The 26,169-nt window shown below is 42.4% G+C and overlaps 1 protein-coding gene across 3 annotated transcripts in view; it reads right to left on the reverse strand.

Moving 5' to 3' along the window:
- TXNDC11 (thioredoxin domain containing 11) overlaps positions 1–26,169 on the reverse strand; it is a 60,630-nt gene that overhangs the window by 25,774 nt on the left and 8,687 nt on the right. For 2 of the 3 annotated variants that reach the window (XM_084763165.1, XM_084763163.1), the window contains exons 3-5: positions 24,610–24,707; positions 21,692–21,821; positions 7,228–7,321 (exon numbers count right to left, since the gene is read on the reverse strand). In XM_084763165.1, the coding sequence (XP_084619291.1) occupies positions 7,228–7,321; positions 21,692–21,821; positions 24,610–24,707 (322 nt within the window). Of the gene's footprint in view, positions 1–7,227; positions 7,322–21,691; positions 21,822–24,609; positions 24,708–26,169 lie in introns of those variants that run through there. The other variant, XM_084763164.1, reaches the window with a different exon arrangement.

The following is a 26,169-nucleotide window of genomic DNA, read 5'->3' on the forward strand; positions in this document are numbered from 1 at the left end:
TGCGGTCTGGTGGGCATTGAATGGTCTGCCATCTTGCTTTGACTCCTCAGTCTCACCTTCTGGCCATTTGTCGGAAGGTTGGGGCTCTTTGCCACTAACAGACTAGCCGACTCCAATCCCCACATACCTACCCTACCTACGGACAGCTTTAGTCATGCTTCCTGTTCTGTGCATGGCTGTCACCACCCACCATGGAGCTCCCATACGGTGCAAGGAGATGAAGGAGGTGAAATTCCCCGTGGTTTCCATTCAGATCAACCTGGCTCTCAGGCTTGCAGCAGGGATTTTGTTAGGGGACTTTCTGAATGTTGTCATCTCAATCTGTTTTCCTTACTACTATTTGCCTTAAATTCAGCATTAAATATTAGAACTTCAGTTTATATTAGGGAGAGCACACATCTTCTGAGCTATGAACCACATCACTAAGACAAAATGTTAACCTTTCAAATGCTAAAGGGAAGGAAAAATAATAGCTCCTTTCATTAGAAAACAGAATAGAAGGCCAGGCGTTGGGGCTCAGGCCTGTAGTCCCAGCACTCAGGAGGCAGATGCAAGAGGATCTCTGTGAGTCTGAGGCTAGCCTGGTCTAAAGAGTGAGTTCCAGGACAGCCAGGGCTACACAGAGAAACCCTGACTTGAAAAAACAAACAAACAAAAGAAAAAACAAAACAAAAAGACACATTGCAAACATGTTTGTTTCCTTTGTGTAAAGAATTGCTGGCATTTATATGCTCCCCTAGAGATGTAACTTTGACACTTGTATATTCTCATGATCCTTCACATAAAGCTAAAGCAACCGTGTAGGAAAAAATTATGGCATTAGGCACCAGATACATAGACACTGCTAAAGTAAATGCTGAGCATTTTTTCTTGTGAGCTGGATAAAAGGGAAAGTGCAGTGCAGTTTTAGATACATTATCTTAGAAGAACGTGAACTGCAGAGCTAAATAGGCGCTGTCATGTATCTTCATGACAGAAAAATATACACAGCCGCAGTCTGGCTCATTAAACACCAAAGCACAGTGTTAAATAGGAAACCCTCGCTTTAACTCCCTCCTTTCCACCTTCTGAGAAGGAAGGCTTTCTGGTCGGCTTAGGCGCCCTCCTCACCTATCTCAGGCTTATCAAGCCAGCCACGTGAGGGCTTCTTTCCCTCAAGACAACCCTTTAAATATGTTGAAAACCATTCTTACCTCATAGGCCTATGACTTCTGTAGGAGGATCATGACATTTTAGAGCTGAAGTGTTCTTTTAAGGCTACTAAGGTTATGTTCCTTTAAGATAAAAAGAAAAGACATGCAAGCAACTAAGCCTGTATGCTACTAAATTTTCATTTTTTTCTTTTTAAAGACAAGGTCTCAGGCTGGAGAGATGGCTTAGTGGCTAAGAACACTGGCTGCACATCCAGAGGTCCTGAGTTCAATTCCCAGCAACCATATGGTGGCTCACAACCATCTGTAATGAGATCTGTAATGCCCTCTCCTGGCCTGCAGGAACCCATGCAGGCAGAACACTGTATACATACATACTAAATAAATAAATCTTACTTTAAAAAAAAAAAAAAAGACAAGGTCTCACTCTGTAATCGAGGCTGGTCTCAATTCATAGGAAACCTCCTGCCTCTGCCTCCCAAGTGACAGGATTATAATCATGAGTCACCATGGCCACCTTTTATGTATTTGTTTGTCCTTTGGCTTTTCAAGACAGAATTTCTCTGTGTACCCCTGGTTGTTCTGAAACTTGGTCTGTATACCAAGCTAGTCTCAAACTCAAGAGAGATTTGCCTGTCTCTGCCTCTGCCTCTGCCTCTGCCTCCTGAGTGCCTGGGTTAAAGGCATACACCAACACGACCTGGCAAATTTCTTTAAACAAAAAAAGAATAAAGACTTGACACTGAGTGGCTCTAAGAATAAGTGTCTGAGTAAGGATAAGGGCTGTTCTCCTTTAGGTCCTGGAACCACACAGGGTGCAGGCCCAGAGTTAAATATTTAACACTTGGAGATGATCAAGCAGCATTACCGAGAACCCCTAAGACCGACACTTAAGAATGAAAAGGAGGTTGAGCACAGTGGTGCACACCATAACCCAGCACTCGGGACAGAGAGGCAGGTGGATCGTTGCGACTTCGAGGCCAGCCGTTTACAAAGTGAGGCCAGGACAGTCAAGGCTACACAGAGAAAACCTGTCTTGAAAAACGAAAGAAAAAATAAAGGGAGGGAGGGAAGGAGGGAGGAAAAGAGAGGGGGGAGGGAGGGAGAGAGGAAAAAAAAAAAAAGAATCCAAAGGAGGGCTAGTGAGATGGCTCAGAGGTTAAGAGTAGTGGCTGCTCTTCCAGAGGTCGTGAGTTGAGTTCCCAGCAATCACATGGTGGCTCACAACCATCTATAAAGGGATCTGATGCCTTCTTTTGGCCTACAGGTATACATTCGGGCAGAGGACACCTACATTTATAAAATACATAAATAAAAACATTGTTTTAAAAAAAGAAACAAAAGAAGCTTTAGCTGAATGAATAGCCATTCAATGATGAATAAAGAAGCGTTATGATCCTATGAACTGACGTCAAGTCAATTCTCATACTTAATATAATTCCAATCCTAAGCCAGCCAAAGGCGTGGAGATATATATATATCTATATATCTCCACAGGATCTAGAGAAGTAGCGTATCATACTTTACCAAGTAGTAATACCTTAGAAAGCCACAGAAATGGCCACCTTGCAGAGCATAGGTGGTGTGTATCTGTAATCTGTACTTGGGAAGCAGAGGCCCACAACTGACAACTAGAGGCCAGCTTGGTCTACAAAGGAAGTTCTAGGCCAACATGAGATACCATTGTAAAACCATCTAATGAACCAACCAGTCAATAGCAGCACAAAGTAGAAATCTACACTAAGAACAAACACCAAAACAGACCCATAAGCAGGACTGACTATGGTCTGAGGTAAAGCAGGCCCCGTCATGACAGAAAAGCGCACAGCTGTGAATTGCACAGCTTGTGAATGGCACAGCTGAGTAGCCACTAAGAGGGGAAATGTCAACTATGCTCCACATTTAGGCCAAAGCAAAGCCAAGTAGTGGAAAGTGCTAAATAAATAAATAACTGTTGAATTAAAAAAATATATAATAGGATTTTCAGAAAAGAATAAATCAAGAAAAAGGACCATTTGGTGTGTTTGTTTAAGACAAGATCCTGCAATGCAGCCTAAGCTGACCTTGAACTTAAGATCTTTGTTTCTGCCTCTGCCTCCCAAGTACTGGTATTGTAGGTATGCAATGCCAAACCTGGCTCAGAACCTAAGATTAAACTACAGGAAAGTCCAACATCGGTATATAAAATCAATGCTAGTTGGGCTAGAGAGATGCCTGACAGTTAAGAGCACGTATTATTACTCGCCCAGAGGACTCGCTGTGCGTGGCTCACAACCACCTGTAACTCCAGCTCCATGAGCTCCAGCTCCCTCTTCTGGCCTCTGTTGGCACCTCCGCATACATGGCACACATATGTACATATACAAACACAGACAAAAAATATCAAATAAATAGCACTAATGCTAGCACTATTTCTTAGCAGTAAAGAGGTTGGGGAAAAAATGGGCAGAAATACAACAAGGAGTCTTTGTTGGTATCTACTAGCCGGAAAATTACATCAGTTGACACAGAGGCAGCAAAGCTAAGTGAGCGCAGGAAAATAACACATGCAACCAAGCAAAAGAACAAAGTTCAAACAGTAAAGAGGGATAGTGGAGCACACTGCAGGGCTAAGACAGTAAACCAATTTGCCCTAATTTCCTTTAACCTAATGTGTAAAGACATCAAACAATAGCCATTTGGCAGTGGTAAGGCTGACCTTGCAATTGCACCCTCACACCTCTGCAGGCAACTGTGAGCTTAGCAGAGCCCCAGCAACTCAGAACTCAGCATCCTATTTCTAAGAATTTACTTTTTGACACGGGGTCTCTCTGTGTAGCCTTGGCTGTCCTGAAGTTTGATATGCAGTGTGCTGGCCTCAAGCTCAGAGATCCTGCTGCCTCGGCCTCCAGATGCTGTGATTAAAGCTGTGTGCCACCATGCCTAACCTCCAAAGCAATGTTTAAAAGTCAGTAAGATGGGTTCCGCAAGAGTAAGGCCTGACTTCTGAGTCCTAGGATCTCCTAGCCTGCCCTCCCCCAAAAGCTATCAAGGCAGTGAGAAGACACATGCATTTGCTCCCTACACAACAGTCTAAGCACTTCATTCAGCTTTATGCGAAAGCTGAGTGGGTCAAATGTTTCCCAGGCCTCAATCTGCACGCATAGTCTAAACAAGACAGTGGCCTACAATTTACAGTTGAAACTGTTCCATTAAAAAAGTATACACACATTTCTCTTATGTGCACCTGTTATCAACAATAAGGAAAACAAATGTCTCTCAGAGTCACAGAGAGGAAAGGGAGAAGAAACCCAGTGCTCAGGCAGGACTCTTCTTAGGTAATCCTTCAGGATATACATATTAAGGGAAAAAAAAATAATTCCAAATGAGCCTTTTTCTTAAGAAAATGGTTCGTTAAGCTTAAGTGGGAACTTAGTCATAAAAAGTGGGGTGAACTAGTATGAATTAGTATGACTCTCAGCTCCCACACACTTGAATTTGCAGCAGGATTCACCTCCCATCCCCCCACCCCCAGACAAGGTTTCTCTGTGTAGCCTTGGCTGTCCTGGACTTGCTTTGTAGGACAGGCTGGCCTCGAACTCACAGAAATCCATCTGCCTCTGCCTTCCTGAGTGCTGGGATTAAAGGTATGTGCCACCTCGAACACACTTGGCATGCAGCAAGATTTTAAGACCTAGCTAGAATCACAGCACTGTGTACGGACACAGAAAACATAAGTCAGACCATGTCTATCATCAGAGAAATCTTCCTGCAAACATTGGTCATCACCCAGCACATTCATATTGTATTTCTGAGGTGTCTGCGTTTGTGTTGTTTGCTTTCGTGGTACTGAGAATAAAACCCAGGGCCCCTGCACACAGTAGAGAGGAGGCTCTACCAAACTGCACTGCTGTGTTTCTGTTTTATCTTCTTTGTACTGGAAAGTGGGTCCTGCTATGCTTTCCAGGACTAGCCTCAAACGATCCTCCTTCCCCAGCTTCCTGAGCAGCTAGGATGGTAAGTGCTACCAGTATGACTAATTAGAGTAACTTTTAGCCTTTGTCTCTCTTGAGCACTCCCATGTTATTCATCCCTGTTTTACTCTCACCAAAGGTCCTGAGTTCAATTCCCAGCAACCACATGGTGGCTCACAACCATCTGTAATGTGATCTGATGTCCTCTTCTGGCCTGCAGGTGTACATGTAGGCAGAGCACTGTATATATAATAAATAAATAAATCTTTAAAAAAAAAAAAAGAAAGAAAAAGCAGTTTAAGATGAATGACTCATTTCTCACTAACTCAGTATAGCAGACTATAATATAAACAATCAAAAAACAAAAACAAGATGACAACAACAACACAACCTTTCGAGATCCTGACAGAGCCCCATTCAGCTCAGGAATGTAAATGCTGCCTTCATTTTAGGGATCACTGTGTTCCCTCTCATATATAATTTTATTTATGGTCTTCCACGAAGAGCTTTGAATATGTGGTTTTTAAACTTATTTAAGTTGTATTTTGTTTTTAAAATTCAAACCTGGAGCCAGACCTCATGGTACAGCCCTGCAATCTCACTGGCAGGCTGAGGCAGGAGAATTGCATGTTCAAAGCCAGCCTGGGCAACTTAGTGAGACCTTGTTTCAAAATAACAGTGTAGAGAGGGCTGGGGATGTAGCTGAGTGAAAGAGTGTTTACGATAGTTGGCCCAGTCCCCAGTATAGGGAAAATGAAGTGTTGGGTTCATTAAACCTTAGTCACTTGAAGCTGTGCGCTCAGTCTTTCAAGCGGACAGAGACACACTCCCCCAGGACCTCCCAGACAAGACAATGTGAGCAGAGTCAGTTCTCTGTGCATAAAACCCCAAGACAATGTGTACAATAAAATGGTTAGTGACATAATTGTTTGATATAATAATGATATGCTGCTGTAAGTCTTTAAACCTGAAGTAATCTAACATCCAGTAAAAACCAGATGGTTCATCTACTGGAGTAACATGGTGTGCCATTAATGTGATCACCCACTTGGCAAAACCCTGCTACACTGCAGCCACTGGAGAAAACAAATGCTCCCTACTCCCAGAAACCTGACTCTGGGTAAGAAGATATTAAGCAAATTGTAATTACATGTATTAATGTATCCACGCATTGTGTTAAGTCCTAGAAACAACAAGGAACTCAGTGTAGGTTGGGGGAGGGGCTTACTGGTCGCTGACTTTAAGAGTGTTATTTGAGCTGGTCCCTGAGGGATGAATAAGAGTTGGAGAGAAGAAGGCTCAAGGCACTTCTGTCTTCTTGATAGGGCTAACATTTGCAAAAGTACCCTGGGAGGAGGAGGAAGGCAGAGACTGAAAACAGCTCAGTGCCCACTGACTAGTCCGGGTGTGGGTGAAGCACCACCATGGGAACACAAGAATGACAAGGGCGCAGATGAATGTATTCAACAGAACTGACAGACTCAACCATGACCTTAAGAAAACACAAAACAATATGGAAAGTGGGAGAGGATATGGAATTAGTACACACAATGTGGACCTGCGTAGAGAGAAGCTGACAGCAGGCTTGTGGCATACCTGTGACCTTTGGAAACCACCCTGTGAAGGAAGGGGGTCCTGCTAAGTTATATGGCATAGCATAGCCAACTAGTAGATTAGGTAAGCACTGAGTCAAATCAAAACCTGTCACTTCCCATTAGAAGATGACAACAATACAAATTAAATTTAAAACACAAAACAGTTTGTCATCAAACTTTATTTTTATAATAATATACCATGCATACTCTGTAAATATGTAAAATAATATATTTGATTCTTTTATTTATTTATTTTTAAGCAGTGTCTCCCTATGGCCTGGAACCCACAGAGAGCCACCTGCCTCTGCCTCCCAAGTGCTAGGATTAAAGGCGAGTGCCACCACCTATATTTGGAACAGTACAATGCTTTCTTAATAGAAATTAAATGAGACATTTATTAAAAAGACATTGAAAAAAGGAACCTAAAAAATTAGAAAATATAATCATAAAGATACTATATGCCAAAGCATGTAAAAATTAGTACATCTCTAGTTAAGGCACCAATGTCTTAATGCAAATGAGTTTTACCTTTCTTTAAAGAATGCAATGCAGAGGTGAAGAAGGTCAAGTAACCAGGAGGCTGGGGTGAGCCACTGAACTCAAAGAAGCCGATTACTCCAGGCTGCAGGAACAAGAGCACAATTAGGTGACGGGGCATTGTCAGCTGTGTGATTAAGAGCTGCTATCTTAAGTATATGAAAACATGCTGCCAGGCATGCTGGTGAGTGTATTACTGCATTGCATTTTCTAACCCTGACCACCTGAGGAAGGCTGGGGGCTATGGTGCACTTCCTCTCCATTTGGCCAGCTCTTGCGGTGAGGGAAGGAGTGCAGCATCCTTCCCAGGCAGCAAAGCTGACACTACTGCCCCCTAAGCAGATCCTTCCACCTCTGCTGCAGCAGAGCCCTGGCACCAAACCTCACCACGTTCAGATTCGCATTCCTTGTGGTTGATTGTGGGTAAACTATATCAGTAACATCACTGTACCTTTCTTGGTTTTCTCTTTAAATCAATTCCTCTCCAAATTTACCTTCCCCTTTTGGTAGAAAACATTATATCTGACTGGCTTCATCTGTAACCAGGTCCCTTCTTTTTTTTTGCATCCAATACCAGCATACGGCAAGGCCTCTTTCTGGTCTGGTTACCTACAGAGACCCAACTCCAGCCTTCCTTCTCTACCATCCTCAAACTCAAGGCCGTTTGCTTAACCTACTCCTCTAAGCTTAGCACAGAATGGCCCTCCAATATGCCAAACCAGTTAGCTGTTTCCCAGCATACATCTGCTTTGCTTGCTCTCTTTGATGGTGGCATGGCACCCTTGTCTGGCTTAGTTCTGTGGCAATCACACCTGTCTAAAGAGCATAGCAGTTGTGAGATCCTTGAGGAAAGAATGACGGGCTAGAGTCAGAAGACTTAAGCTCTCACCTAAGCTCCAGGAGTTGGGCGGGGTCCTGGTGTGACCTTCATGTAAGCGGGTGGTTTCATGCTGGCAGCAGGGCCAATACTTCGCATAGTAGCAGTGAAGGCAAAGCCTGCAACCCTAAGGCACTAGTCTGATGTAGACAAGCTCTTTTAGTCCTAACGCCCTCAGCACCATGCTCTTAGTAGATAACTGGAGAGAGAGATCCTTGGAATAAAACTGGATTCAAATATTTAAAACTAGTGTTAACCAGTCATGGTGGCTCAAGCCTGTAATTCCAGCCTTCACATAACCGAAACAGTAGGCCAGCCTGTTCTATATAGTGAGTTCTGGGGCCAGCCAGGGTTACATACAGTGAGACCTTGTCACAATAAGTAAAAATAAATTTAAAAAGCAAAGAAATGGCCCAGCATGGTGGGTACTTGGCAGGTAAGAACAGGAGGATAAAGAGTTCCAAGTTATTACATATGAGTTTGAGGCCAACCTGGGCTGCAGGAAATCCTGTTTCAGACAACAAAAAAGCACCTCCCCCCAAAATAAGTATATGGCACAAAAGAGGACATTTCTGAACTATACTGAATTCTTCTTTCAATCTAAATTATCTGGTTAACTCTTTAGATTCAATTAACTCAACTAGTCTCCAGTCTTAAAAAACAAAACAAAAAACTGAAGTGAAATCTTTAATCCTAACATCTAGAAAAAACTGGCAGTCAATTTCTCAAACTAAAGAAATAAAAAGGCTGTCTTTTCATTCATTTGCAGTGCTGGGGATGGAACCCAAGACATCCAACGTGGCTAAAGACACACTCTTCCGTGCAACCTCAGCCCCAGCACAAATACAAACACTAGAAACTCAATGTCTTTTGTCCAGCTCCTTCAGAACTCCATAAGCGAGCCAGCCTACCATGGACTTACAACACAGCACATGTGCCATCTTAAGGTTTCTAGACATTCCATAACAGAATAAGCTTTCCTACCACGAACAAAAGACAAAAACTTCAGAAATTCTAGGAACTGTTAATATTGCACAAAAATAGAAACTAATATGATGCATTTAAACTTCTTTCTGATCACTCTCCTAAACCAAAGCCAATAGAGTGATATAGTTCTAAATATTACTAAATAAATGTTTCATCTGAGTTTTATTTCTCTTTCCACATCACATTAACTTAGGTAGGTTCATGGAAAGGGACATGTATACTATAATCCATAGATATGTCTTTATCCATTCCATGCATGCATGCAATTGCAGGTATAAAATAAAAGTGAACAAACACATACACAAATGAATACAAATTCTGATTCTTCAAGGAAAATCCAAATTAAATCCTTTTCCCCCTTCAACTGTAATTATTATATTTGTTTGTGAGTGTTGACATGTGCCATGGAAATGTCTGGGTCAGAAGACAGCAGTTAGCAGTCAGTTCTCTCCTTTGCTATGTAGGTGCTGGAGATCAAATTCAGGTTGTTAGGCTTGGGAACAAGTGCCTTTACCCACTGAACAGTCTTTACTGGCTTCCAAGTTATTAAGTCTTTGAAAATGAAAAGCACCTGGACCATTTGCGGTGCCCTTTGAGAGCACTTAAGTATAAAGTTTACTCTCACTGTGGCAATTTTTAGTTTTTTGCCAGTGGTGGGGACTGAAACCCAGGGCTTTTATGTGTGCTAGGCTAATCCTCTAATTCCCAGCCCGACTGCTACCGCATACACAGTGTGGATGAAGAAGCTGTTGTCTTCAGAGGAACTGGCATTGAAACTGTCAAGTAGACTCTGAGCAAGTAAATTCACCAAAAAGCACAATGCAGAACAGAGAAAAATCATTTTCGTTCTTCATTGTCAAAGGTATGAGGAACAGAAGCTTCTTCATACTGATTGTACAAGATGATTAAAAGTTGTGCAAACTGTAAAATACTATCTTTTTTAAATATTTTATTTAATTTTAATTTATGTGCGTTGGTGTGTGAGTGTCAAACTTTGGAGTTACAGACAGTTGTGAGCTGCCATGTGGGTGCTGGGAATTGAACCCGGGTCCTTCGGAAGAGCAGGCAGTGCTCTTAACCACTGAGCCATCTCTCCAGCCCCAAAATACTATCTTTTTAAAACACAACTGGTGGGACTGGAGAGACAGCTCAGCGGTTAAGAGCATATATATGAAGCTGCTAACCCGCACTTCCTGCCTACTCAGATAATTAATTTTATTCCTTCTCAAGTCTCTGATGGGGTTGAAGCCCAGGCAATTTAGTTTTACAACTAAGCTTAGTTGTTTAGGGGTTAAGATGTTTTTAGGTCTAGATAGAAGTTTTAAGTTGTTAAAGATGAGATATCAATGGATATTGATTTACATCCAGAATTTTAGAAGCACCAAGATAGGAAATTTTTTGTTTTGTTTTATTTTGTTTTTTGATTTTTCGAGAAAGTGTTTCTCTGTGTAGTCTTGGCTGTCCTAGACTCACTTTGTAGACCTGGCTGGCTTTGAACTCACAGCGATCCACCTGCCTCTGCCTCCCAAGTGCTGGGATTAAAGGTGTATACCACCATGCCTGGCATGACACATGCCTTTAATCTCAGTACTTGGGAGGCAGAGGCAGGCTAATCTGTTTGAGTTCAAGGCCAGCATGGACTACAAAGTGAGTTCAGGACAGCTAAGGCTACACAGAGACACCCTGTCTTTAAAAAGAAAAAGAAAAAAGCTCTGAGTAAAAACAATGGTATATCTCCACACAGACTTTACTAGACCCGAGCCTCTATGTGCTCAGCTGCAAACACATCTATGAGCTTGCAGCAGACAACTCTAACCTTGTATTTAATGCCCTCACAGATCCCCTCTGGAGAGGGTAGATGAAAGACCTGGGCCAACCTGGCACTGGGCAGCAGACACTAGGCTTAGGTTCTGTCATCTCTTATTTCCAGAGGCTTAACCAGCCCCCCAGGAAACAAGCCAACTGCCTGTTTCTTTTTCTTTTTCTTTTTTTTTTAAGAAAGGGTTTTTCTGTGTAGCGTTGGCTGTTCTAAAACTCGCTCTGTAGACTAGCCTGGCCTCAAATCACAGAGATCTGCCTCCTGAGTGTGGGATTAAAGGCGTGTGCCACCACCACCTGACTACTGCTTATTTCTTATTCAGCCAACAACTGGCAGTGTCATTTGGAGACACAACAGGGACAGAACAGCCCTGAAACCTCATCTCCCACTGTCATTTTTCCTTGGCCCAAATGTGGTTCAGCATTTCCACTCAGTCCCTCCAGATGCACAGATGCCACACAACACCACCAAACACCAAGCCAAAAAGGATGATGCGGTAGGTGCTGTAGAATTCCAGTCTGGCTGCAAGTGAAGGAGAGGAAGATCTCCAAAAGTTGAAGTGTTACAGCTCTTTTGCTTTGCAGGAGATTGTAGCAGCCGGGGCGGGACCAGCTCAGCAGCCAGTGCCAGGTCAGGCAACAGTGGGAATTCGGGCTCCAAGAGGCTAGTCAGCACAGCAGCAGGAGCCTGACTAGGCAGGTGGGTCCCAGGGTCCAAGGACTAATGCTTGGGGGCTGGGAGCTCCCCAAAAGGGTTATAGCTCAGTGAACTCAGCCACTCTCAAACAATCTTTGGTGAAATAGCTTGTGCTCCCTTATTTGAGGTGGACAGGGACTATATAAACCTTGGTCAGTGCCAAGAGTATTTGGGGGTGAATGTAGTAATCCACTAGCTGAGACAAGGATGCTCTATTTGCATGGGAGGAATTCCAGGTGCTGGGCTATGTAACTGACTACCTGTGACCACCTGCTCCAAGGCAGCACGGAAAACAGGGAGGAAGCTGTCCCACTCCTGTCTGTCTCATGATGAGATTTTAAATCTCAAGTTTGACATTTTCAGGGTCTGAACATGCTTCACTTCACCATTCCATGCCAGTTCCTCTGGTGGCATGGTCTGCATGCTCCACAGTTGGGAGCTCTGTATTTTCCAATTTCCTCAGGTCTTGTCTGGTCAGATCACACAAGCGTCATTTTGTTTTGGTTCCTGTTCGAATATCTTTTCCTAGTGAAGACTTCCCGTCTTCTAAAATGGCTGTCCCCAGATCACTGCTCTCACTTCATGGCACTTACGATCTGAACTTGCCTCATTCCCTAGGGCTGTCCTGACAAATTACTACAAATAATTGGCTCGGTCCCACAGCAATCATTCTCCCTTCTCTCTGGAGAACTGGGTCTTGGGGTGTGAGGGGTGGGGGTAGGGTGAGGTATCTTTCTTGCTTCTTCCATTTCACAAAGGTCCAGGCCTGCCCTGCAGGGCTCCAGTGCTGGCCCCAGCCTTAACAGTCCTCCTCTAAACCAGATGTTCCAACAACACACCAGTCACTGGATTTAGGATTTCATCCCAAATTCTGAGTGATTTATTCATAAAACCCTTGATAAATTACATCTGCAAAATTTTTCTCTCTCCTTCCCTCCCTTCCTGCCCACACCTTCCCAGGCAGGGTCTCTCCAAGTAGCCTTGGCTGTCCTGAAACTTGCTATAAAAGAGCCACTGCCTCTATCTCCCAAGTGCTGGGATTAAAGGTGCACGCCACCACGCCTGACTCCAAAGACCCTACTGTTAAATAAGGATGCATTCTAAAGTTTCACACAGACATGTAGAGCAGGACACTAATCAGCCTAGTACTTCCTGTTTGTTTTCTGAAGCTTGCTTCCTGTTGAGGAAGCAGGCACTATTTGCAGAAGAGTGTGGGCTTTGGCAGATGGTACACACCCTCTAGTGGCCTTATGAACAATTACCTTACTGCACTTTTTTTGTTTTGTTTTTTGAGACAAGGTTTCCCTGTGCAGCCTTGGCTGTCCTGGACTCCCTTTGTGGACCAGGCTGGCCTTGAACTAAGAGATCCTCTTGCCTCTGCCTCCCTGAGCTGGGATTACAAGTGTGTGCCACTCTGCCCAGCTCCTGCTGTGCTTTTTTTTTTTTTAAATCCTGTTCCCTACTTTCTTTTTTAGACTACATGTATGTATGTGATCCACCGATCCTTTTAACCTCTGCGACATCTCTCCAGCTACCTTACTGTGCTTTTACTCACTGGCACTTGAACCATTTCTGCCTTAATGTTAATTCACTTTAAAACTACCTTATTTATAGTGGTATAAAACTATGAACTGACAAAAATCCTACTTAACACTCAGACAGATTTATGGCTAAAAACAATATATTAGGGGCTGGGCATTCATGTTTTTCTGCAAAATCTCAGGTTTTCTCTCAACTAACACACACTCCTGAAGATGCCTAGGCCTTTTTTTTTCATCCTGCTTAATTTTAAAACAATTTAGTTTGTCAAACTGTTAAGAATAAAGACATATGCTAAATAATTCATCTTAGGCAAATTACAGTAATTCACAAAAAGGCTTAGAAAGTATTTTGTAACAAATACAAGGTAAAAATTCTAAATAATAATACTGCTGGCATTTTGTAGGTATCTTGTAAGGTAAAATCGGATGATTTTGGCCATGAGATTTAAAGATAAAGCACTTGATATGAAAGCCACCAATACCGGAGAGATGATCCTTAAAAACAAACTTTCATCATCATCAGTCCTAGTCCTTCTTCAATCAACTTCAAGGCCACAGAAATAACTATGACCCACATTCTCTTTGACTATGTTGTCCATAGCAATAAACTACATCCTCCTGCGTATAAGCAAACAGGCAGGAACAACCGTCTGAGAATGAAGTAGGAGTAACTGCAGGAAGCACAATCTAACATGCTTGTAGGACATGACTTAAAGCTCTCATCTTTCTCTGTTGTGTCCCTGGGAAAGTTCACTGCAGTTTCTACCAATGTTCATGAGGCTTAAGTTTGGATTATACTAGTGTTTATCTAGGAAAAAAATTCTAGATACCACCTCAATCTTGTGATTATCAAATACAGACCACTCTCCATTCTGCAGAATAAATACTGATAACAAAGTAACCATAAATAGCAACCTGCTGCTATAATATGCACTGAGAGCTATGTTCTTGTCTTTTATTGTTATTTCTTTGAGCCATTCATAAAAAAAACCAAACAAACAAAATTATAGCCAAATTCTGTCATGAAAGTGTTTTGAGAGATGGGGTTTCTTTGTTACACAGAGCCCTGGATGGCCTCGAACTCACAGAGATCCTCTTGCCTCTGAAAGGAGTTTTTAAGTGACATAAAGAAACTATTGCCAGTGATGGTGGCACATGCCTTTAATCCCAGCACTGGGGAGGCAGAGGCAGGAGGATTTCTGTGATTTTGAGGCCAGCCTGGTCTATATAGTAAGCTCCAGGACAGCCAGGACTACACAGAGAAAACCCATCTCAAAAAAACAAACTAAAGAACAAACACTAGGGCCGGGCGTGGTGGCGCACGCCTTTAATCCCAGCACTTGGGAGGCAGAGGCTAGTGTATCACTGTGAGTTCGAGGACAGCCTGGTCTACAAAGTGAACCCAGGACAGCCAAGGCTACAGAGAGACCCTGTCTCGAAAAACCAAAAACAAAAAACAAAACAAAACAAAACAAAAAAAAAAGAACAAACACTAAATAACTGAAGTTTTAAATTAACAAACAGATACTAAAGTTTCAGTTCAGGGCCCTCAAACATTACTTTGGGGAATGAAAGAGGATAATAAAGACCTTGAGGAATTGGAGGACTCAGGCTACAGTTCAGACCTCACCCAGGTAGTCAAGTCCTCTGTATACCTTGATTTCCTTTTGTTGCTGTCTTGAAACAGGCTCTCTCTTCATGATCCTGGCTGTCCTAGAACTCACTATGCAGACTAGGCTGGCCTCAAGCTCAAAGATCTGCCTGACTCTGTCTCCTGAGTCTCCTGAGTGCTGGGATCCAAGGCATGCACCACCATGCCTGGCTTACCCTGGTTTCTTGATTTGTACAGAGGATCTATTTTACAAATATACCTATATATAGTAGTCATAAGCCAATCAACAAAATCTGCCAGTATGACATATCTCTTAAGTATTACAAACATAAATAATTATCTCAACAGGGACTGGAGAAAGGGTTCATGAATTAAGAGCATGACTGTTTTTCCAGAGAAACCAGGTTTGATTTACAACATGGTGGCTCACAAAAATCTGTAATTCCAGCCCCAGCCTCTTTTGGCCTGTACAAGTATTGCCTACACACAGTACACAGACATACATGCAGGAAAAAGACTCATATACATTAAAAAAAAGAAGCATAACAAAGGTCACAAACACATAAAAGCCATTTAGGCCATGTTTAAGACATTAGAAGTCTTTAAAATTCAAGTCCCATCTGGGTAACACTCATTGGAAACAAATGTTTTAAAGGAGACCAAGTTATTGCTCTATATCACTCTACATAAGCTCCCTCCTAGGAGGAATGGCATCAGCACACTGGTGAGTCTGACAGGAGCTCCATGGCAATACTTGGAGTATGATCTTTGAAAGTATCACTGAAATGCAAATACAAAGGCTGCAAGAGTCAGACACCAGGAATTTGCACACCTTTCTCTTTCCTACAGATACACACTGATGCAATAAATAAAAAAGACTTGTTACTTACATCTCTGAGTTAGCTTTCAAAGACAATGCCTTAAAACTACTTTCTTGTGTGATCCTAGTTATAGGAGGTGTTGAGGGAGGAGGATCATTTAAGGCCAGGAGTTCAAGCCAGTCTGGGCAACATAGACCACCATCTCAAAAACATGCAGACAAAATAAAACTTTCTTGACCAGAAATGTGTGCACCATCTGACAAACTCATTGTAACCTTTAAACACCACTGAGGGCATCAGTATCAGAGGGATTACATAGCCAAATAATTACATTTAGAGAAAAGTAGAGCTTAGGTATTAGACTTGATAAAGCCAGCTGAGTCTTTCGCCTGCGTCATTTGCCCTGTAAGAAATTGTGCAGGCTGAAGGAACCACAGGACAAAGCATTTGTTCTACAAAACTCTCATCCTTAGACATTCATATGTGCACACTTCAAGCTTTTGCCTTGTGACACACACACACACACACACACACACACACACACACACACACACACAGAGCAATAAACTTTGTTGTTTGGTTTTTTGAGACAGGGTCACACTGTGCAGCCCTGGCTAGCTTAGAACTCAATAGATAAACCAGGTAAGCCTTGAACTCAAAAAAATTCACCTGCCTGTACCTCTCAACTGCTGGGAATAAGCCCATGGCCACCAGTGCCCAGCTTTAATCATAAGTCTTTCTTTCTTTTTGTTTTTCAAGGCAAGGTTTCTCTGTGTAGCCTTGGCAGTCCTGGACTCGCTTTGTAGACCATGCTGGCCTTGAACTCACAATGATCCACCTGCTTCTGCCTCCTGAGTGCTGGGATTAAAGGCCTGAGCCATCAGGCCTGGACATAATACATTTTAAAAGAAAAAAATAATGTAGCAGAGTGCCGGAGATGTAATTTAGTTGGCAGAGTGCTTGCCTAAGGTCCAGAAGCCTTGGCTCAATGCCCAGGCCAACATGTATTAGGTATGTTGATGCATGCCTGTAAGCCCAGCATGAGGGAGGTAGAAGCAATGAAGACCATAAATTCAAAGTCACCTTTTATTACATAGAAAGTTTGAAGCCAGCCTGGCTTAAAATAAACAACAGAACCCAAACGAACAAAACCTTCCTCTACAAGAGATGAAGACATGTCAGAGCTGCCTTCCATGCCCTTGTTGGGTGCAGAAGTGATCTGTCTTTGCCACATATGTACTGGAAGTTTCATAGAAGCTTTACGCTGTGTTGTTATGTTGTAGTTCATTTTTCATTTCTCTTCTTTTCCCTTTTAGAGGATCATGAATAAAATTCTCATTCAGAAAAAATTGGGCAAAGTACTCTATAAACTTCCCAATAGGGCAAAATTGAAGGATGGCATATCACTTCTTAATTATGTTACTTTAAAAAATTTTTCTTGTGAATAAGGAACTCCAGCATTATCAGTATGACATTTAAAGTCTTTACAGCAACCTCATGTCCAGAATTCTCCCCATATTTTTACTGATAAAATTTGTAAACAAAAACAAACAAACAACAACAAAAAACACTGATAAACTTTCCATTGACTGGGACTATATCCCAAAGTTTTTTTTCTTAATTTGTATTTGTTTATCTGTTTTTTGAGACAGTCTCACTATGTAGATCACCCTGCCTCTGCCCTTTTGAGTACTGACCCACACCCCACTCTCACCCTAGACATTTGTCTTATCCAGATTATTTGTTTATAACTGAGAAAATAAAGGCTTAAGGAGAGTAAAGCATCAGACCAAGGCCACAAGGTTAGAGAGTAGCAGAGGAATGCTTTGATTCAAGCCTGACATCAGATTTTTCAGTATTTTGGAGAACCAGCTCAGGTGACTCAGGTGCTCCCTGCTGAGGCAGAAGAGTGCTGTGTGCCTGAGGCCAGCTTGGGCTGCTTGGCAATTACTAGAACAGCGAGGACTAACTACTAACCCTACTACCGAGACTACCTCAAAACCAAAACAAGAACACTGCCCCCATCTCAAGTCCCAAAACAACTTGGGAGGTGAGGAAAAGGAACTGGCAGCTCAAGATCAGGCTGGGATATAGGACATCCTGTCTCAAAAAAGAAAATCTAGGCGCTGGAGAGAAGATGGCTCAGCAGGGCTCAGAAGTTAAAAGCACTTGCTACTCTTGCAAAAGATCAGGGATTGGTCTTAGCACATCTGGCTCTAGCCCCAAGGAATGCAATGTGCTCTTCTGGCCTCCAAAGGTACTCACAAATGAGTAGCACACACACAGACTCACACAAACACATACAACGAAAATATATTTCTAAACACTATTTTAACCTGCATTGGGTGATGCACTTTTAATTCCAGTGCTCTGGAGGTAAAGGCCGATAGGTATCTGTGAGTTCCAGACCAGCCTGGTCGACATTGTGAGTTCTAGGTTAGCCAGGGCTATGTAGAAAGACCCTGTCTCAAAAGAAAAGAAAATAGGGCCAGGCATGGTGGTGCATGCCTTTAATCCCAGCATTCGGGAGGCAGAGGCAGGTGGATCTTTATGAGTTCAAGGACAGCCTGGTCTACAAAGGGAGTCCAGGGCAGCCAAAGCTACACAGAGAAACCCTGTCTCCAAAAAATAAAAAAATAATAATAAAAAAAGAAGAAAGAAAATAATTAAAAATTATTTAAATAGCCGGGAGTGGTGATCCATGCCTGTAATTCCAGCACTCAAGGAGGCCTGGTCTATAGAGTGAGTTCCAGGATAGTCAAGGCTACACAGCGAAACCCTGTCTCGAAAAACCAAAAAAAAAAAAAAAAAAAATCTAAATTAAAGGTTTAGGGTTTTTGGATTTTGTGTTTCTGTTTTTAAGATATGTATGCTTTGGTGGCTTAAAGTCACTATATAGAGCAGGTTGGACTCAAACTCAGAGATCTGCTTGCCTCTGTCTCACAAGTGCTAGGATTGAAAGTGTGCACCACCATGCCAAGTCCAAGGTATTTTTCTGTTTGTTTGTTTGTATGTTTATTTTTGAGATAGGGTGTCACTGTATAGTTCCAGCTCACCTGGAACCCACTTTGTAGACTAGTCTGGCCTTGAACTCAGAGATCTGTGAGTTGCCTCTCCTTCTGCCTCCTGAATACAACCCAGGGTTCTTATAACAATAATTTAAGAGGCACTGAAGCTGGCAATGGGGCCACAGAAAAAAAACTAGGCTAGTAAATAAAAATATTTTCTCTTAAAAAAGACCTTGACTACAGAGTGAGTTCTAGGACAGCCAGGGCTACACAGAGAAACCCTTACCTAGAAAAAACAAAAGCCAAAAAAATTGGTTAATAAAACAGAAAGGAATATATTTGCAGTTTTTTTAAAAATTAGTAAAGATTTATTTTAGGGGCTAGAGAGGTATAGCTCAGTGGTTTATTGGACCTTGCTGTTAAGGTCAAAGTCTGGCAATACTAGAAAAATGAGCTCGGAGCTAAAATGATGAACTCCCTTCCTCAACTGGGTTGCCACCTCTTTGCCTGGTCTGGGGAAAGCCCAGATCTTCTAAAGGAGTCTCACAGCCCTCAGGGAAATTACGGGCCCAACCCTTTCCCGATTAGAAACCTGTTCAGTGTGTACCTGGAGATTCCTGGAAATTACACCCTCCCCGTGCTAATGAGATGTCTTGGTGCCTTAGCTTCCAACCGATGACCTTTTTCCATACCTCTAACCATACCTGGAGGTCTTCCCACCCCCCCCCCCCATAGGAAGTACTTCATTCCCCTTCTTATGATAGGACTGTGCTGCTGCATGTAAATGAAGTACCCTGGCACCCCTAGCCCCAGCAAATCAAACACATTCACCCCGAAAACCCTCCCACTGCCCAAGGCTTATAATGTTATAATGATTCATGAAATAAATCCTCACTCTCTTACTCCATTCCTCCACCATGACTGATGAGACTAGGGAAAGAAAGGCTCCCCTCCTCCCTGAAGCTGCTGGACCCCGGTGCTTGGCTGCTGGCCAAGCTGCCACAGCTTCTTCAGTTACCAATGAAGCCCATGCAGGCACTGACCCAATGGAGCAGCCACAGGACCTGCATTCCAGCTGTGAGCCGACCAAGCAAAGGCTTCTGCCTGCACCCTCTGCTGTTATAGCCTCGGCTTAACCAAAGGGTTGTAACACTTTAGTATCACAACTATCTTTGGAACTCCCATTTCTGCTGCCATCTGGTACAGGCAATCTCATCAAAAAGAGCTAGTGGAAAAACTCGGTGAGATAGGGAGTCTTGCACAGAGACCTGGCTTCGTGTGCTCTAGCCATTCATGAAGGAAGCAGAACCTGGGATCCCGAGGTTCCATCCGTTCCTGCCTGGAAGCTGGCTCCGACAGCTTGGACCGTCCAGTGAGAGAAGCATGTACTTAGCAGCAGGAAATACAGAACAACCATGGTTAAGAACCCTGGGTCCCAGCACCATATGGCAGGCAGGTAACAACTATCTATGATTCCAGGCTCAGGGTATCCAACAGCATCTTTGGTCTCCTGTGGGCACTAGGTACATACACATACACAAGCAGACAAAACACTCAGACACACAAAAAAAAACTTTTTTTTTTTTTTGAGACAGGATTTCTCTGTGTAGCCTTGGCTGTCCTGGACTCACTTTGTAGACCAGGCTGGCCTCAAACTCACAGCGATCCACCTGCCTCTGCCCCCCAAGCACTGGGATTACAGACTGCACCACGCCCACTGTAAAATAAATCTTTAAAATGTGGGCATCCTCATGGAAGGCAGAAGACGGCTTCAAGTACACTAAAACTGGAATTATTGGCAGTTGTTGGCCACCTAACATAGGTGCTGGGAATTGAACCTGAGTCATCTAGGAGAGCCGCAAGTGCTTTTTTTTTTTTTTTTTCTTTTCCTTTCAGTTTTCAAGACAGGGTTTCTCTGTGTAGCCCTGGCTGTCCTGGACTCACTTTGTAGACCAGGCTGGCCTCGAACTCACAGCGATCCGCCTGCCTCTGCCTCCCGAGGCACAAGTGCTCTTAACCACTGAGCCATATCTCTAGCCCCATATTTGCAGTTTTGTTGTTTGTTTTAGATTTTTTTTCTTTTAGTTTGTTGTTGTTTTCTTTTCTTGAGACAGGGTTTCTCTGTGCAGCACTAGCTGTTTGGGACCAGGCTGCCCTAGAACTCAGAGAGATCTGTCTGCCTCCACCTACAAAAGTGCTTGGATTAAAGGCATGAGCCACCACGTCCAGTTGTTTGTTTGTTTTTGTTTCTTAAATTTTTATTTATGTATTATTATGTATACAGTGTTCCTGCCTGCATGTCCACCTGCATGCCAGAAGAGGGTATCACATCACATTACAGATGGTTGTAAACCACCATGTGGTTTCTGGAAATTGAACTCAGGACCTTTGGAAGAGCAGGTGGTGCTCTTAACCACTGAGCCATCTCTCCAGCCCTGTTTGTTTGTTTTTTAAAGCTAAACTAAAACTTAAAAGAATATCCAGGTGCCTCATTGTACAATATTATAGGGTCAAAAAGTATTCTTAGAAATGAGTAGCTGCATAGCAACTTTGAGCTATTTCCATATTCTAGTCAACTGTGTTTAACATGTCAAACAAAACAGGGACAAGAATCCCCAGGTATTCTAGTCTCTTAGCGCTCACCTGGCCAGCCGCCCATACAGTCAGCATCTCAAGGAGCACTTAGCTGGGCTTCTCTATGGTGTGATTTTTTTCATTATTTTGTCGTTGTGGGGGAGGGTACAGCTGCCTGAGGAGACCAAAAGCATGGGATCCCCTGGACCTGAAGCTGGGTCAGGTTCAAGCTACCTGATGTGGGTGTGGGGATGAAACTTGGGTCTTTGAAAGGACAGTACATGATCTTAACCCCTAAGCAAGCTCTCCAGCACCAATGTGATTTTTTAAATTGCTAAAATCCAGGATGCTTTTTTAAAAGTATGAAAATGTAATAATGAAACCTACTATCTTGTACAATTAATTACAATTCTTATACACCAAAACAAAACAAAATAAACTAAAAAAAACCCACTTAATACAAACAATCTAGTTCACACTTTAAAAGGCCTCTGGAACAGGAGATGAGAAAGACAAGTACCTCATAGCTGGAGAGAAAATCCAGCAGTTCTGATTGAGATGGGATGTAGAGAAGTGGTTTCATCACCCGGCGAACAAACTTCTCAATGTAAACAGCACTCATGGGGCCTTTGTATTCGATTGGTCCAAAACTAGTACGAAAAAAGTAGTAATAATAATAAATTAATTAATTAAAAACAATACATCATGCATTAAACCTGTAATGTGTAACAAAAGCTATCAACACCATGCTATGAAAAGATCTTTACTTTTTTAGCAGCTGGTTCAGAGGGAAGCAACCTGCTTTGCTCAGGAGGTGAACCGAGGATCAGTGTTTTAGGTGGGGAAGATACAAACACAACCATGCAATCAATCTCAATCCACTGTAAATTAAACTCATTCTATTCTCCAAAAGAGAAATTAGTTCCCATACTATTTCTACTAAAAAAAGAAAAAGGGTAGCCTTAGAAACTAACCACATAATAAAGAATTCTAGGATCTTTACTATAACACTGAAACTGTGAAATAAGAAACATTGGGCAGTTGACCTTTTGCCTACTAAAAAGTAATTATTAATATTCCCAAAGGCATTTACACAAAGGATCACAAAGCAAACCGGACATCTGTTAAAAGCATTACTACAACAGGAACAAAATGGCAAAGCTGAAGTCTTGTCCCTTATGGCTATGCTCTGGAATGCACAGGACTCTGATCCAGCTATCAAACAGAGTGACACCGCCATTTAGGGATCCTCATGACCTAATCCGATTTTCACCTGGCTGCCTCAATATCCTCCCAGACTCATCAAAAGTCTCTCTAGTCTCTCTCAATGGCCTACAATATACACAAATGTTACTGATTGATAGGAGGCAGGAGTATGTGAAACTTAGCAATTCTGTAACCATTCTTTTCTCTACAGACACTGACATTAAGGTTACTGTTAACAGCAGGAATACAGAGCTCAGGAAAGAATTACTACACATGATGGTATAACATAGTTATAAAAACATGAGACAGCCAGGCATGGTGGTGCACACCTTTAATCCCAGCACTTGGGAGGCAGAGGCAGGTGGATCGCTGTGAGTTCAAGGCCAGCCTGGTCTACAAAGCGAGTCCAGGATAGCCAAGGCTACACAGAGAAACCCTGTCTCAAAAACCAAAAAAACAAAAAACCAAACAAAACAAAACCCCGAAAAAACCATGAGAAATTCTTCAGTGTGCACTATAGAATATGACACCACAAGAATAGAAGCATGAAAAACAGTAAGCACAACATTCTACAAGCCCAGCTGGCAGATAGGGTAAGAACGCCACTAACTCAAGAGTCTGGGCATGGTGGCGCACACTGGAGCACACCTGTAATCCCAGCACTTGGAAGGCAGAGGCAGGCAGGATAGTTTGAGGTCAGCCTGATCAGCACAGTGAGTTTCAGGACAACCAGGATTGCATAGAAAAAAAAGTTAATTAGAAAAAATTTTAATTACTACCATCATCACCAAACCTACTAATTGCCAACAAACTTTAATTTAAAGGGAAAAAAAAATAAGGCCAGATTTGATAGTGCAAACCTTTAATCCCTCGGGAATTGGAAGAATTCAAGGTGATCCTCAGATATAGTTATATCTATATCAAATTTGAGGCCAGATAGACACACACAGACACACACAGACACACAGACACACACTAAATTTTGGGCCTAAAAGAGATGGCTCTGCAGTTAAGAGGATGTAATGGAGCCAGGCATGATGGTGCACACCTTTAATCCCAGCACTTGAGAGGCAGAGGCAGGTGGATCTCTGTAAGTTCAAGGCCAGCTTGGTCTACAAATCGAGTCCAGGACAGCCAAGGCTCTGTTACACAAAGAAGCCCTGTCTTGAAAAAACAGAACAAAAGAGGGTGTGGCCACTCTGGTAAAAGACCAGAGTTTGTTTCCCAGCACCCATCTGGCAGCTCAACAACTATCTATAACTCCAGCTTCAGGGGTTCTGACTCTTTCTTCTAGTGAACACTTGCACTCACACCAACACACACACCAACACGCACACACGCACACACACACACACACACACCTAAAAATAAAAATTAAAATACAACAAGAAAAACAAGATAGTTTAAAATAAAAACCATAAGTAGCTTGTCATTTTCAGTAAAATGAATGCAACTAAATACAAAAACAAAAAAACAAAACAAAAAAACATGAAATATGAAGGTTCCATCCTCCGTCACCTCAGAACTGTAGACATAAAATTATGGACCACTAGTAATTTTCTTCCTAAAGAAAGAAATGGTACTACACCCACTCCTCCTCATTCGCAAGGTTAGGGATTGAATCTAGGATCTCACCCATGTTAGGAAATCATTTTACTACTAAATTAATATTCCCATGTATTTGGATAGCTGATTGAGACTAAGTTGTCCAGGCTGGTCTCAAATAACTCTCCTGCCTCAGCCTCCCAAGTAGCCTATATTATAGGCATGTGCACCATGCCGGGCAAAAGTTATCACCTCGAGCATGCTACTGTACCAGGTTAACTGGCTGAGGGACAGGGTGTACTTCTGCATTGCATTACAGTTTTCAGTAGCTAAAATGTACAGTCATACAATGGAGTGACTCATACTTTAAAAACAATGCTGTAACACACGCTGATGCTCACAAGAGTAAGAAAGAACACTTTAAGAAATAACATTACCTTCTAATCCCATCTCTAGTTTACAACTAGAGGGCAGACATACACATTGCCAGAAAAGAATAATCAAACACACTGGCTGCACATGGCTAAGGTAATCATCAGTCTCTTTCCATTTCTTTATATGTACCTTTGCCTATCTGTACTTTTCTCAATTCTCCACATTGAATAATAATTTTTGTATAGAGAAGAAAGGTTCACTGAGAAACTAATGAGTGTAAGTGGGACTGGAAACACCATTACAAGTCCTTACCTCCGGTGATACAGATGTATTACAGGAAAATAGAAGAAATGCTTCTGTTTTCTGCATTTTCCCTGATTCCACCAACAGTTTATTGCCACAAACAACACCTGCAGAGGCAAAGAAGGTTTCACATGACTATGAATAGCAACTCAACAGTTACCAAAACTTACCAACTGTACAAACGGAACTTGTTCCCCTCTGTTGGAACAGAAAGTAGTAACAGAAACAAAAAAACAGCCCAGTTTTAAACTTTCTAAGGTGACATTCACCACTAAAATAAAAGATAGACCCAAGTTGTAGTTCATACTTGTAAATCACGGGAATAAGGGGCAGGGGTGGGGTAGAGTGTGAGGGTGAGGGAGTTGAAGTAGGTGAACCGCCATGAGTTACGTACAGGCTAGCCTCGTCTACAGAATGAGAGTGTACCTCAAAAAATAAAAAAATAAGGAATGGAGAGATGACTCAGAAGAGCACTGGCTCTTCCAGAGGACATGGATTTGATTCCCAGCACCCGCATGGTGGCTCACAACTATAATTCTAGTAGCTCCACCCCCAGTGATCCAGTGCCCTCTCTCCTAGGGCACCAGGCATATACACAGGTAAAACAGCCATATACGTAGAAAGTAATCATAAATTCTTTCTTGTTTTTAATGAAAAATAACCGGGTGTGCTTTTTAATTCCAGTATTTGTGAGGCAGAAGGAGGCAGATCATTGAGTTTGAAACAAGCCAGGTATACACAGCAAGTTCCAACCAGCCAGGGCTACAGTGAAATTCTGTCTCACATGTAAATAAATACACTTCAAAGAAAGACAGACCCTTCTCCAGAGTTTAGCTATGACTCTGAGTTTGTCACAAGAGAAAAATTACTTGTTTTTAATGTTAAAATGAATAATACTTTGAAGGGATTTGATTTTAACTTAATTTTAGTATTGACTGATTGATTGAGGCAGGATCTTACTTGGCTGTCCTGGAGCTTACTATGGAGACTGAGCTGGTCTTGAACTCTTCCTGCCTCAGCCTCCAGAGTGCTAGGATTAAAGGCATATACCGCCATGCCCAGCTGAAGAGAATATTTTAGGTGGGAGCTAGGGATGTTGTTCAGTGTTAGGGTACTTACCTAACATTTGAAAGACCTTGGGTTGAGACACACACACAGACAGACAGACAGACAGACACACACACACACACACACACACACACACACACACGACCGCATGCTTACAGAGGTCAGAGGATAACTGTTTTTCCATTGTGTGGGTCCTGGGGATTGAACTCAGGTGCTTAGGCTTGGTGGGAAATGCCTTTACCCCACACTATGACTATTTTAAAAAATAAAAAAGATAATTCTTAGGCCATGTTCTTGAAGGTAGTACTAAAAAGTGAAACAAACCATGGTTAAATATAGATTTACAAGTAGAGGTTTAAGTATTTAGGGAAAAGTGTCCCTATCTGCACTTTACTTTGAAATATACCAAAACTAAGACAGATTAATAAAAGGACAGAACAGTGTCTCCACACTGGCACCCAGGCACCGTGAAGATCAGGAGTGTCTGGTCTGTGAATAAGA

This window comes from Acomys minous (assembly GCF_964271855.1).
Source record: "Acomys minous genome assembly, chromosome: 16".
In the NCBI taxonomy this organism is placed as follows: domain Eukaryota; kingdom Metazoa; phylum Chordata; class Mammalia; order Rodentia; family Muridae; genus Acomys; species Acomys minous.